The sequence below is a fragment of the Lipotes vexillifer genome, unplaced genomic scaffold (assembly GCF_000442215.2).
Source record: "Lipotes vexillifer unplaced genomic scaffold, Lipotes_vexillifer_v1.1 scaffold91, whole genome shotgun sequence".
NCBI lineage: Eukaryota > Metazoa > Chordata > Mammalia > Artiodactyla > Lipotidae > Lipotes > Lipotes vexillifer.
In genome coordinates, this window is record NW_006777583.1 from 1,426,607 (window position 1) to 1,439,850 (window position 13,244).

Below are 13,244 nucleotides of genomic sequence, written 5' to 3' on the forward strand. Positions count from 1 at the left end.
ACCTCAAAACTTATGACTTAAAACAATAATCCTTTTAATATCTCTGGGGGTTGGCTGGGCTCAGTTAGACAATTATTGCTCAGGGTCTCTCATGCATTTGCAGCTTCTAGGGCTAGCATCCTCTGAAGGCTCACTCACTGACTCACTCAGGTGTAGCACCTGAGCTGGGAAGCCTCAAACACCTAAGGCTCCTTGGGCATCTCTTTCTGTCTTTACATGGTCTCTCCGCATGGTTTCTCCAGCATGGTAGCTTCAGCATAGCCAAACATTTTTCAAGGTAGTTCAAGGCTTCAAAGATCCGTGTCCCAAGTGAGACAGCCAGATGGAATCTGTATTTTCTTTTCTAACCTGGCCTCAGAAATCAAGACAGTCACAAAGGTCCACTCAGGTTGGAGGGGAGGAGACAGACTCCACCTCTTGATGAGAGGTGCGCCAAAGAATCTACAGATGTGTTTTAAAACTTCCACAGGACTTCATAGACCTCTGGCAGGAAGTCTGGGACAGAATAGTGAGTCATTCACTAAACCACAAATTGGTTCATTGTGGTTCCTTTTCTGCTGTGGTAGGATACTGCCATGTTTAAGGGCTCCTGCTCTGGAGTTAGAATGCCTGCCTGGGCTTGCCTCTGCCCTTACACTTACTAAGCTTGAAACCTTAAACAAGTTCCGGTGCCTCAGTTTTCTTATAAGTTGGAGATAAAGAGAGCTAACGTTTATTGAGCACTTAGTAGGTGGCAGGCATTGTCATAAGTGCATTATATACTATCTTATTTTAATACCAAGACAACTCCATGAGGTAGTTACTTTACCTCCTAAATCATAGGGTTGACAATAATAGAGACATCTTTCAGGTGTGTCTGTGGTGTGGCTCAAATGAGATTTATTACTTTCCCTCTTGACGTTATTAAACCTGATGGGGCAAATTCTAGTGATGCCAGGTCAGGAGGGTGAGCCATTTCCAGAAATGGACCAAATGTGCACAATGCCACGTAGGAGCGCAGACTGTTCCCAGTCTAGTGCGGAAGGCCCAAGGAGGATTAGATTTCTTGATAGGAGTTAAAAATGCATAAAAGATCAGTCATTGCGGGTCTTACTTGGGGTTACGGGTACAGAATCCAGCGCAGTCCAGCAGAGTAGGACCACGAGCCCCGCTTTGAGTTTGCAAAAACGGAAGCGTTTATCTTTTTCCTGAAAAAGAAATCCATGACTTGGGGCAGTGAAAAGAGTTCTGGCCGGAGAACACGCTCCCTCAGCCTGGAGCGTCCGCAGGTGTCGAGAGCACGCTTCTTAGCCGGATGCACGACGCTGACACCCTACCCGGGCGGCCTCCCCTTGCGTCCCCGTCGCCACCCTCAGTTCCCTGACTCCACGAGCCTCCTCCCCCTCCTCCCTCTACCCTAAGGTGCCTACTCCCGCGATTGCAGAGCGCCCATCTTCCCAGGCCGGGCAAAACCCGGAGAGCTGGAATCCCTCTCCTGGAGCGCCCGGGCGGCCACTGGGCATGCTCCGTCGTCAGGCAGGTTCGGGGCCGCGAGCGCGTGTGCGCCTCGCAGATTCTTCCTGCGGCCGCGCGTCCTCCGCCTCCCGAGCAGGGAGCGGGCGCATGATGGCGGCGGCGGCGGGGAGCGCCAGCAGCGGCAGCAGCGGCGGCGGCGGCGGCGGCGGCGGCAGCAGCAGCAGCGACACGTCCAGCACCGGCGAGGAGGAGAGGATGCGGCGCCTCTTCCAGACGTGCGACGGCGACGGCGACGGCTACATTAACAGGTACTCGGGGAGGTCCGCGAAGCGGGCTGGGGCGCGATCAGCCTCTCGGCGCTGCCCTTGACCTCTCCTCTGCCCCCTCGTCCCCAACTTCCAGCAAGTTGCTCAGAAGCTCACGCGAAAAGTTGCCTGCGACTCTGAGAGCGCGCCGCCAGCTCGGCCACTGAGGCCGAGGGGCTGCTCTGCTTGTCTTCTGGAGGTGCCAGTTGGTCCAACTTTCCCCAGCGCCGTCTTTGTCTGGGCATTGGGAGACATCTCTTTCGGATGGGAGTTCCCCCTCCCCCCGGAGCCCGGAGCGCTCCTGCTTGTGGGGAGACGAGTTATGGCCACTTGTTCCCAATAGAAGAGCCTGCCCTGCAGATGTGGGTGTCAAGATGCTGGGCCACCGGGCAGCGATCTTGTCCGGTTGCTCGGTGGACAGACCCGGGGCCGGACCAGGATAGGGATGCGCTCTCAGTGACAGAGTTGACCATGAAAACAAGCTGTGAAAAACTTTCGTGTGGCACAGAGACCCTGCGTTCCCAACTTCGGAGTCCAAAGAATGGGCATAGTTTGCCGCTCAGTACTGATTTAATAAACCTATTAGCCTGAGGGGAACGAAGCGCCCAGGTGCAAACTAGGGGTTTAGAGGTGAGGCTGGAAATAGACCCTACGCCCTAGCCCGGCTCCGCGCTCTAACCAGGTGAGCCTCCGGAGGGGTCTCGGGGCGCCTCTGCGCGACCACTCCTAACCCTCGCTGTGCTTGCTTCCAGCTCCCCTTCAGGGGCGGTGTTGCAACGTCAAGCGGCAGGGCTTGGCAAAATAATTACTTCTGCCCAAATGTTTATCACTTATCAGACACTAATGGGGAAGAAGCTAATCGTAATGTTTCCTGGTATGCTTATATGAAAGGTCGACACCGGGCGCTGAAGCCTGTACGCGCCGAAATGTGAATTGCCTTCAAAGGCGTAGGCAGCCTGAATTGTGTACTACATCTTTCTTTAGCCTTTGTCTTGGTGATGCCGAAGATCCCCTGAAAATTCCAGGATGCCTCCTGCTGATTGTCCTTGCCTACCTAGAGAACAAAAGAGTGGGGAATCCCTCCCCACCCCCAAATTAAAAAAAAAAAATCTCTGAAACAGGTGGTTTGACATGTAAAAGAATTTGACAGTTAAAGAATTAATTATTTATTTGGGACTTCACTCAATTATGATAATTCTTAGCTGGACTTTTTTACTTTTCTGAAGTTTCATCGGGAAACATTAGAAAGATATCAGAAAACTGTATGGAGTAATTATGTTATGAAATGGAAAAAAATATGTAACTCTAGTTGACCTCATATAGATTTTTATCTGGAAGTCTTTCCCTGTTTTGGTTCTGGGTTAAAAAAATTTCATCCTATAGTTTAGGATTTTGTGTTTTTTTAACTTTATTTATTTATTTTTGGCTGCGTTGGGTCTTCATTGATGCGCGCGGGCTTTCTCTAGTTGCTGAGAGCGGGGGCTACTCTTCGTTGCGGTGCGCGGGCTTCTCATTGCCGTGGCTTCTCTTGTTGTGGAGCACAGGCTCTAGGCGTGTGGGCTTCGGTAGTTGTGGCTCTCGGGCTCAGTAGTTGTGGCTTACGGGCTTAGTTGCTCCGCGGCATGTGGTATCTTCCCGGACCAGGGCTTGAACCCCTGTCCCCTGCATTGGCAGGCGGATTCTTAGCCACTGTGCCACCAGGGAAGTCCCGTTTAGGGTTTTTTTGTTGTTGTTTTCCTACTTGAAAAGCCATTATCTCATTTGCAATAATAAAAACTATCTACATTCTTCATGTTAGAATGCAAAAAGAATTTAATTTCACATGGGCAAGAGTGCATATAGAAAACTAGCAAAATTCCTTTCCTCCCACTAATCCTATTAATATGTTGCTTTACCTGAACTACACTTTCTGTGTAAATGCTCATATTGTTTTGAATAGGGGCTATATGAGCACTGAAGGATAATGAATTCTTTAAGCACAGTTTGAGAACTTTGTTTTGGAGGGTGAAGCATTGTGAGGGCATGATGTTAAAGAAGGAATTTTAGATGAAGGTAGAAACCTGCTGGGGCAAAAGTGGGAAAAAATGTTATCCTTCCTTGAGCCACATCACTTTAATATATCTGCTTGAAAGTTGGAAGGCATGTGCAGTAGTGGACCCAAAGCCAAAACTTTAGCTGTGGGCAGAGTTGCCCTGGAAGTTATTTTTAGGCTGTGACAGAATTTCCATATAGGAGGAGTTCAGGGATGGCAATCTCATTGAGAGCAGGCACCAGAGAACTTGTCTAGAAGTGTGTTTACATAGCAAGCACAATTTTATTGGAATATATGTTTATTTGGTATGCTTGAGGAATGGGGTTAATGAAAATAATGACTCCGTTTCCAATGTCACTCCTTCGTGCTGCCCCTATTTAATGACTTTACTGACCACTGTACAGTGGAAGATAAGGTGTGGAATGCTGTGAATTTTCTCTTTTATTAAACATGAGAGTTGGGCTTTCTGCTTTAAAACCTCGAAAACCTTGAAAACCTTGAAAACCTTGAATTCTTCTAAAGATGTCAAGTTTATGCTAATCATAAACAGCTGTATCCTTTAGGATTTCAGTTTGTCTATATATAATAGAATCACAGTCAAATAAGTGTTGACTGTCACACCTAGAAGTCTTGAGGTGGGCCATCCACGCTGAGGCAGCAGCTCCAGAATGGTATCAATGTCCACCTTCCCTGTATCTTTCTACATTGCATTCTTCACATGGAGCATTCATCCTCATGGTTATCTCACAGTCCTAAAATGATTGCTGTGTCTCCAACTTCATCTCCAAGTTCTAGAGAGGGAAGGTGTAAGAGGAAGCTGAAAGCACAGCTTTCCCAGATCCCTAAATTGACATCATGTTGGTCAAACTACATCACTGTACCATGCCTACTTGCAGTAGAGTTTAAGGAAGTATATCATCCAATTAGGTACATCGCCTCCTATACAAAAGCTGAGTTCTGTTATTAAGAGCGGGAAATGGATATTGGGTAGGCAAGTAGCAACCAATACGTATAATAAAACTCCCCATGTTAACCTAAATTCAGCTATATTGGCTCCAGTCCTTTTACCTAGCCGTTATCCTCAAACAGGAGTGAGCTGGAAATGTTATATTTGGAGGAAGGATGAGTGGAAGACAGACTGAGGCCATTGGGGAAATATCAGGGTACATCATTTCAGGAAGCAGGGAGGTAAAAGTTAGGGCTTTGTGTCTTAAATATCCCCTTGGCTCAGCCTTCCCCATCAAACTGACAAAAAGGGTATTAGCTAGCTGGAGGTTCCTGGAGTTGCTGCTTCTGCCCTGGAACTTCCAGCCTGCCAGAGGGACCCAGAATCATTTCCATGGATACTTAGGTGGAGCAGACAACTACCATCAGGTGGAGCCAAGCCATAGCTTGGACAGTGTGACCACAGCAGGCTCTTCTGGTGCATTCATTAACCTTACAATGAGTTTCGGGAGCCCTATATATCATGTTGTAGGAGATGGTGGTTTTACTCTATTTGTTGAAATTAATTTCCCTTTGGAATTTTAAAGCTTCTTGTTTTTATCCTTCAGTTTAAGAAACTGTTGAACATTTTGACAAATATCTAAAACCAACACTTAACATTTATATCTAGTCCCCAAGCCTCAGCTTAAACACTGTTGCCTTAGAGAGAACTTCCATGACCACTGTATCAAAGTGTTAGGGAATTCCCTGGCAGTCCAGTGGTTAGGACTCAGTGCTTTCACTGCCGAGAGCATGGGTTCAATTCCTTGTTCACGGAACTAAGATCCCACCATTGGCTTTCTTCCAAAGCACTCTTTACAACTTGTAATTGCATTTCTATTTATTACTTTGCCCATTTATTGTCATTCTCCCATTGGCCTTCATGAGGGCCAGAATCATGTCTGTTTTATTAAAACAGTACACTCAGGATCTAGCACAGTATTTGCCATATAGCACTCAATCAGTAAATTCTGAAATGACCAAGAATCAACAGTGGTATGTTCATATAGGTTGAAAAATCTTTCAAGCATTTTCCATGTTTATGAGATACTTAAATGTAAGTATATTTTATTATATAATATTTTCCTTTAAAATAACTTCTTTTTGGTTATATAAAAGGTATTTTTGTTGATGAAAATTTGCAAAATACAGAAATATATAAAAATAAAATCAAAATCACCCATTATCCCGTAATTAAGGTGTATTATTTCTGTTTTCCTGGTGACATATATATAGCATATCACTCCTCTAGTACGTTTAAAATGATTCAATAAAAGGAAAGGCATCTCATGTTCATGGTTAGGAAGTTTTAATATTGTTATGATGGCAATACTCCCCCATTTTGCCCCAACCTCCTCAGCCCTAGGTAACCTGCTTTCTATCTCTATTGATTTGCCTATTACGGATATTTCATGTAAATGGAATCATGCATTATGTGACCTTTGATTGCTTGTGTTTTGGTGTCATATCCAAGAAGGTTTTGCCTAATCCAAGGTCACAAAGATTCATTCCTATGTTTTCTTCTGAGAGTTTCATAGATATGGTTCTTACATTTAGGTTTGTGATCCATTTTGAGTTTATTTTTGTGTATGGTGTGAAGAAGGGGTCCAAGTCCATTCTTCTGCATGTGGCTATCAAGCTGTTCCAGCACCATTTGTTGAAAAGACTGTTCTTTCCTATTTTCATGACACTCTTGTCAACAATCAATTGACCATAAACATAAGAGTTTATTTCTGGACTCTCAGTTCTTTTCCATTGGTACATATGCCTATCCTTATACCAATACCACACTATTTTGATTACTGTTGCTTTGTTGTAAGTTTTAAAATTGAGAAGTGTGAATCCTCCAGTTTGGTTCTTCTCTTTTTAAGATTGGTTATTCTTAGTCCTCTGAGTTCCCATACACATTTTAGAATCAGCTTGTCAATTTCTTCAAAACAGGCAGCTGGAATATTTGATTGGGGTTGTGTTGAATCTACAGACCAATTTGTTCACATGCATTTTTAGTAAGTATATTTTTCAAGATAGTTTTGTTTTTTTCCATCAGCCCTTTATTTTACAGTCTTTTAATTTGGAGTCAGCAGGTTAGTGAACATCTGAAGTAATAATAGCAAATGTGTATAGAAGCTTTTATAGTTTACAATCAGTTGGTCCATATATTATCTCACTTAATTCTTGCAACAGGAATTAATAGACAGGGAGCCAAGATAACATATCCTCTAAGGAAAAAGAATGAACCTGTGGCCCTTACTTGAGAGCCTGTTTTACCATAAATGCTGCGCAGCTAACACAAGAAAAGCTATTAAAAACCCTAAAGCCTTAAAGTTATTTCCTGTTTAATTTACCCAAGGTCTATGGTGCAGATGAATTTTCATTTTAAAACTGGCTTCTTAGCATCAGTGGGAATGGCATTTAAATTCTTGGTACAGAAGGTGAGGCATTTACATTCTAAATGAGTTTCCATGGGGGTCTCAGCTGGGGAGACTCTCTGTTGTTCAGTAAATTGAAAATCTCTTTAAGTGTTAGTCCCAGAGTAGAAACCATATGGAGAGAAAGGGCATTTCCTTAGAGAACAGTTAATTGTCAGCTTCTCATTGTCATTTCAAAATGTCAGTTTAAATATGTAAATGAGTAATTACTAAATTCGTGCAATTGATTATTGATGACTCTGATAGGAGAAAAAGAGTTGGGTAGGCAGAAGGACTCTCTGGACCTATTCATTGTTCAAATATTTGGATCCCTGTCCCTTAGCAAAGTGAAAATGTAAACGGAACAAATTGCTAGGTTGACCCAATAAGCATTAAATGTGTTTGTCTGATGTGATAGTTGTTAGTTGAGTTTAAGTGTAGCCCTCAGTCGAATATTTAGTTGTGAAACTTTTGCTTGGAAAATTCTAGATAGATGAGCTCTTTGTTTAATTTTTTAAATATTCACATCACAATGTAGAAGATAGTTGAAAATACATCTTAGACTTGATGTTGGTGTTAATTGGGCATCTATTCAACATTGTGGCAAGTGCCATAGATTAAGACACCTGTTGTCTATTGTTTAAAAGTTCTCATGTACACATTTGTGATACAGATTAAGGAAGTAAAAACAGGATGAAGGAGGGCATTTATGTAAAAGTGTGACTGCATTGCATTTAAATGTCAGAATTTTTCACTTCTTTACAAAAAAATCAGAACTTTCTGAGAATAACAACCTTAACAGAATATTCCACGTTAGAGGTTAATGCTTTTAGGCAAGAGTTTTACTTTAACAATTGTATGTACTGTAGAATCTTAACCTAAGTGTACTTCATGATAAACAGGGTGGAAATCATTGAGAGAATATTGTTGGGGAAGTATTTACTCTTCTAAAAATATGTTGGCAGTTTTATATTTATTGTAAGCAAAGGGTGAAATCAGTGCTGCTCATCTCCCTCCCCCTTCTTGGTTTCCTAAATTCCTTCATCTCTGACCAGAATTATTCTCCTAGTGTCGTAACATGCAGGCTCGGCTCCTCCAGGCCACTTTACATGGACATTAAAGTCATTTTTCTATAAAATAAAGCTGAGCAGGCAGCTCCTCGTAAAGTCCTTCAACAGTTAGTTGCCTGTTTCTTACAGCTAATTTCAGACTCCTTCTAGGGCCTTTTGATTTGAAGCGCCTGGCCATCTGGCACGGTGATTGTATCCCCTCTAGCATTATCTTTCACACTCCCTCCTCTGGCAGGCCCAGCTGTTCCACACTTCAGTGCTTTGCACATGCAGCTCCTCTGTAAGTGCCCTTCTTTCCCCTTGTTGTCTGGTAAGCACCTTCTCAGTTTTCCTCGACTCAGTTCTCATGCAGCTCTTTCTCTCTGGAGACTTTCCCTCATGCCTCAGGACCTTATACACACTCCTAGGCCAGCACAGCTCACCTTTGATATTCTCAGTTTCCATTTCCTTGCTTCCCACACTCAAGGCAGAGACTATACTTCATTTGTCTTTTGTCTTCATAAACTCAGTGCCCAACACATAATAGAAATTTATTAAATATTGATCAAATAAAATTGTTCATGTGTAATTGTAATTTCAAACACTTTAGAATACTTAGAAAAAGATTTTTCAGGTTTTGTCCAACTTAGAAGAAGCTGAGAACCTAAATGACTGTCAACAGATGAGTGGATAAAGATGTGGTACATATATACAATATATAAAATATATAATATATATAATATATAAAACATATATATATAAAAGAATGAAATAATGCCATTTGCAGCAACATGGATGCAACTAGAGATTATCATACTAAAGAAAGTAAATCAGAAAGAGGAAGACGAATACCATATGCTACCACTTACATGTGGAATCTAAAATATGATACAAATGAACTTATTTACAAAACAGAAACAGACTCACAAAGAAAACAAACTTATGGTTACCAAGGGGAAAGGGGGTAGGGGAGGGATAAATTAGGAGTTTGGGATTAGTAGATACAAACTACTATATATAAAACAGATAAATAACAAGGTCCTACTTTATAGCACAGGGAACTACATTCAATATCCTGTAACAAACCACAGTTTAGAATAATATGAAAAAGAATATATAAGTGAATCACTTTGCTGTACACCAGAAACTAACACAACATTGTAAATCAACTATACTTCAATAAAAAAGAAGAAGCTGAGAAATACTTATATTTGAAAATACGTATCGTGCATTTTACCTAATCTAGAATATTAGAGTGATGGGGACTCTGTGCCCCTTCAACTAACTAGTCATGTGACTTTAGGCAAGTCACACAAACCTCTCCAATCAGTCTTCTTCTATAAAGTGATTTTAACATCTTTTTCAGAACTGAAAAAGTTTTATTTTATGGACTGTAGGTACTAGGATATTTTTGGTAGCATATTTTTTGGAAAAGCATACTGTTTAAATTAGTCCCATTGGGCAACTGTTGGTGTTTGCTTGTGAACTAACTGTGATAAATCCATAGTTTCTCTGTATTAGTAGCTGTTATCATCCAATAGGCTTCAATACCATCTAGTTAGTAGTATTTTCAAAAGCATTGAACTGTTGGTTAGGTTTTGTGTCAGTTCCTGAGTAAAGATTATAAGATGAAGTAAATGAAAAAAAAAAAAAACCAAACTACTCTTAATTGTGTATTCCAGTTGTTATTAAAAAGTTGTTTGGCAGTTGACCACATGGTTCTATCCTGACTCAGGGTATAAAAATGCTTTAAAAAATGTTTTCAAATTAATATTTATAGTCTACTTTTCTTAGGCTGTTCCTTTCTGGTTACTGGGTATTCACAGTGAACAAACATTTTAAACTAATCACAGAATAAAAAACTAATAATAGAATTAAGGGAATTTACTTAATCCAAACTTGTGTTACAGTAACTTCTATTCAGTTTCTTTCACCTACCAGATTATAAACTTCATGAGTGTAACAACCATACCTTTTATCTCTCACACCACCTGACGCTATTCCTTGTACATAAATGCTGTGTACACAGATGTTAAATCAGTGTTGAATGAATGAAGTGATGGATTAATATCTACCTTAAGACAAAAGTATGTTGCTACTTCTACACTTGCAAGGTAGGATTTTGATTTTTCTCATTCCTAAAATAGAGAAAAACTCCTGTGTCAGTGTTAACCTGTCTCTAACCGTATGCTTACAGGCTTCCATATTTACCATCAGTAAAATAACATGGAACGAGGAAAACACAAAGACTATTGCCATGTAAGTTAGTTTGTTGAAGTCCCCTATTTTTGGTAATATAAAATAAAGTTTCCCTTAAAGGAGTAATTTGCTATCCATAGTGGCTTTTTACTTTATAGATTTCCTTCTCAATCTTCAGTTCCTATAGCATCTGCTGACTGTCATACCAGAGCAAATTTAAGAATATTAATTTTTATTTTTAAATGTTTATTGAATGCCCACTGTATGCACAGAGGAATTCAAAGAGGGGTGTGTTACAACATCTTCCTTTAAGGAGTATTTGGTCTTATGCAATAAGTACACACATGACCAGAAACAAGGAAAAGTGCAAAGCATCTAGGAAGGTTCAGGCGAAGGGAGGAAAACAACTGGGCTTTATAGGAGGATATCGTTTTAATAAGTTTGTTGCAAGGAATATGTAACTGACCCAGAATGGTCGCTTAGCTTCACCTCCCATCATAGATCATGGCCTCTAGAGTCTTTACTTCAGCCAGAGTGGCTCTAGCGATGGCTTCCCTGCTGCCCTGCACCCTGCCACAGACAAAGGAGCCAAGGGCAGCCCTGATGACAAGGAGAGACCACCCTGCAGAGACCCTGGCTTCCTCAGCGACTGCCTGGACTTGTCAGGTGCACAACCCTGAGCTGTTGTGGAGGTCACACCCTGTGGAGCAGCAACCAGAGAGAGACAGGAAACAGGAGGGAACCAGCTGTGAGGCTTCTCCTTCCTCCTTCCTCCCCCCTGAGGACCTGTTCTGAATGCAGTGGTTTCCTCTGGCCTCTGTAAGACCAGACAACCAGCTACGTGTGCTGCAGAGCTGTGGCTAGCTTGCTTGCACACCCCTTACGTTAGCTTTCCCCGCTTTGTTTCCTCACTCAGCTTTTCCCTTCACTCGTGCTTTCCTGAGACTGCACCCCCATTAATGTATAAGCATGTAAGTTTAAGACAGAGCCTGTGTAAACAGCTCAAAAAATGAGATTATTGTTTAAATACATTGGGCTTCATTGGCCCTGAACCTAATTGCAAAAAAATAAAAAAATAAAATTCATTTAATAAGGAAAAATACAAAGAAAAGGAGATCATTCTTAATCTCATCTACCCAGAGATAGTAAGAGTAAATACACAACAGATACACACAGATATGATGTAGTGCTCATTATTTGTTGCCTACATCTATCCCTACTTCTCTTCTTTCCAGAAGATCCCTAACAAAAGTGCAGGCAACCTCTCCTTCTACAAGAAACCCATGTATTGCAGGGTCCCACCTCCCAATGTAAGGGGAAGCCTGACAGATCTAAGGGTAATCCCAGCCTCTTGATAACATTTGAGTTAGGAATGGACATGTGATAAGACTTGCACTAATGAGTCTCTAGAAACAGTGTGCTGGAGATAGCTAGAAAAGGTTTCCACGTTCTTCTGGTAGAGTTTCTGAAAGCAGCTCCTTCTCTCTTCCCCTCCTAAATGGGAGATAAGCATGAAGAGGATGCATGTACCCTTGATTGCCAGTAGTAGCCACTACAGATCCAAAGGAGATTAATATTAGGAAGAAGACCACACTTTTTTTTAAACTTTATTTATTTATTTATTTTTGCTGTGTTGGGTCTTCATTTCTGTGCGGGGGCTTTCTCTAGTTGTGGCGAGCGGGCCTCTCACTATCGCGGCCTCTCTCGTTGCAGAGCACAGGCTCCAGACGCGCAGGCTCAGTAGTTGTGGCTCACGGGCCTAGTTGCTCCGCGGCATGTGGGATCCTCCCAGACCAGGGCTCGAACCTGTGTCCCCTGCATTAGCAGGCAGATTCTCAACCACTGCGCCACCAGGGAAGCCCAGAAAACCACACTTTTAAGGGAGAGGAACAGCATGGAAACGGCTAGAGCCTTCATGATTTTGATTGAACCACCCTGCCTCTAGCCTTCCTGCTGCACAATACATTTCTTTATTATTTAAGATCTCTTGAGTTATATCTTCTTTACTTATGCCCTAAAGCATACTAATGTATTTATATATAAATGGGATTTTACTAGGCAGGGTGTTTTGTAATCTACTTTTTTTTTACATACTATATCATGTAAATTTGCCATGTAAATATAGACCTCATATCACCATTTAAAATTAAGTATCGCATGGTGTGTGTGTGTTTGTGTGTGTGTGTAACTTGATATATTATAGTAGTTGTCTCTCTACAGAAATGTTATTTTACTTTCTTAGTTTATTTGTTGCTTACCGCAAAACTCAGTGGCTTAGAATAATGCATGTTTATCATCTCACAGTTTTGTGGGTCTTGAATCCAAGCATGGCTTAGCTGGGTCCTCTATTTAAGGGTCTCTTAAGAGGCTGCAGTCAGGGTATCGGCTGGAGCCAAAGTCATCTCAGGGTTCAACTGGGCAGATCCGTTTCTCAGCTTCCTCAGCGGTTGTTGACAGGATCCAGTTCCTGGAGAGCTGTTGGACTGACGGCTTCAGTTCCTTCAGTTCCTTCCTCACTGTTGACCCGAGGCCACCCTCTGTTCCTTACTCGATGCTCCTCTTCCCCAGAGCAAGCGAACAAGAAGGGCCAGCAAGACAGAAGCCACAGTCTTTTGTACCATGATCTCAGAAGTGACATCCATCACTTTAGCAGTATTCTGTTCTTTAGAATCAAGTCCCAAGGTCCAGCTGACACTCAAGGGGAGGGTATTACATAAGGGTGTGACTCCCAGGGGGCAGGGTTCATCCAGAGCTATTTTAGAAGGCTACCTATCCCACTTGCTGATTACAGTTATCTGTAAGCCAAGGAGAG

The 13,244-nt window shown here is 42.0% G+C and overlaps 1 protein-coding gene across 1 annotated transcript in view; it reads left to right on the forward strand.

The window, feature by feature from the left end:
* Positions 1-1,202: 1,202 nt before the first annotated feature.
* MCC (MCC regulator of Wnt signaling pathway) overlaps positions 1,203-13,244 on the forward strand; it is a 447,124-nt gene continuing 435,082 nt past the window's right edge. The window contains exon 1 of the mRNA XM_007451192.1: positions 1,203-1,763. Within this exon, the coding sequence (XP_007451254.1) occupies positions 1,501-1,763 (263 nt within the window). The 5' untranslated portion in view covers positions 1,203-1,500. The remainder of the gene's footprint in view (positions 1,764-13,244) is intronic.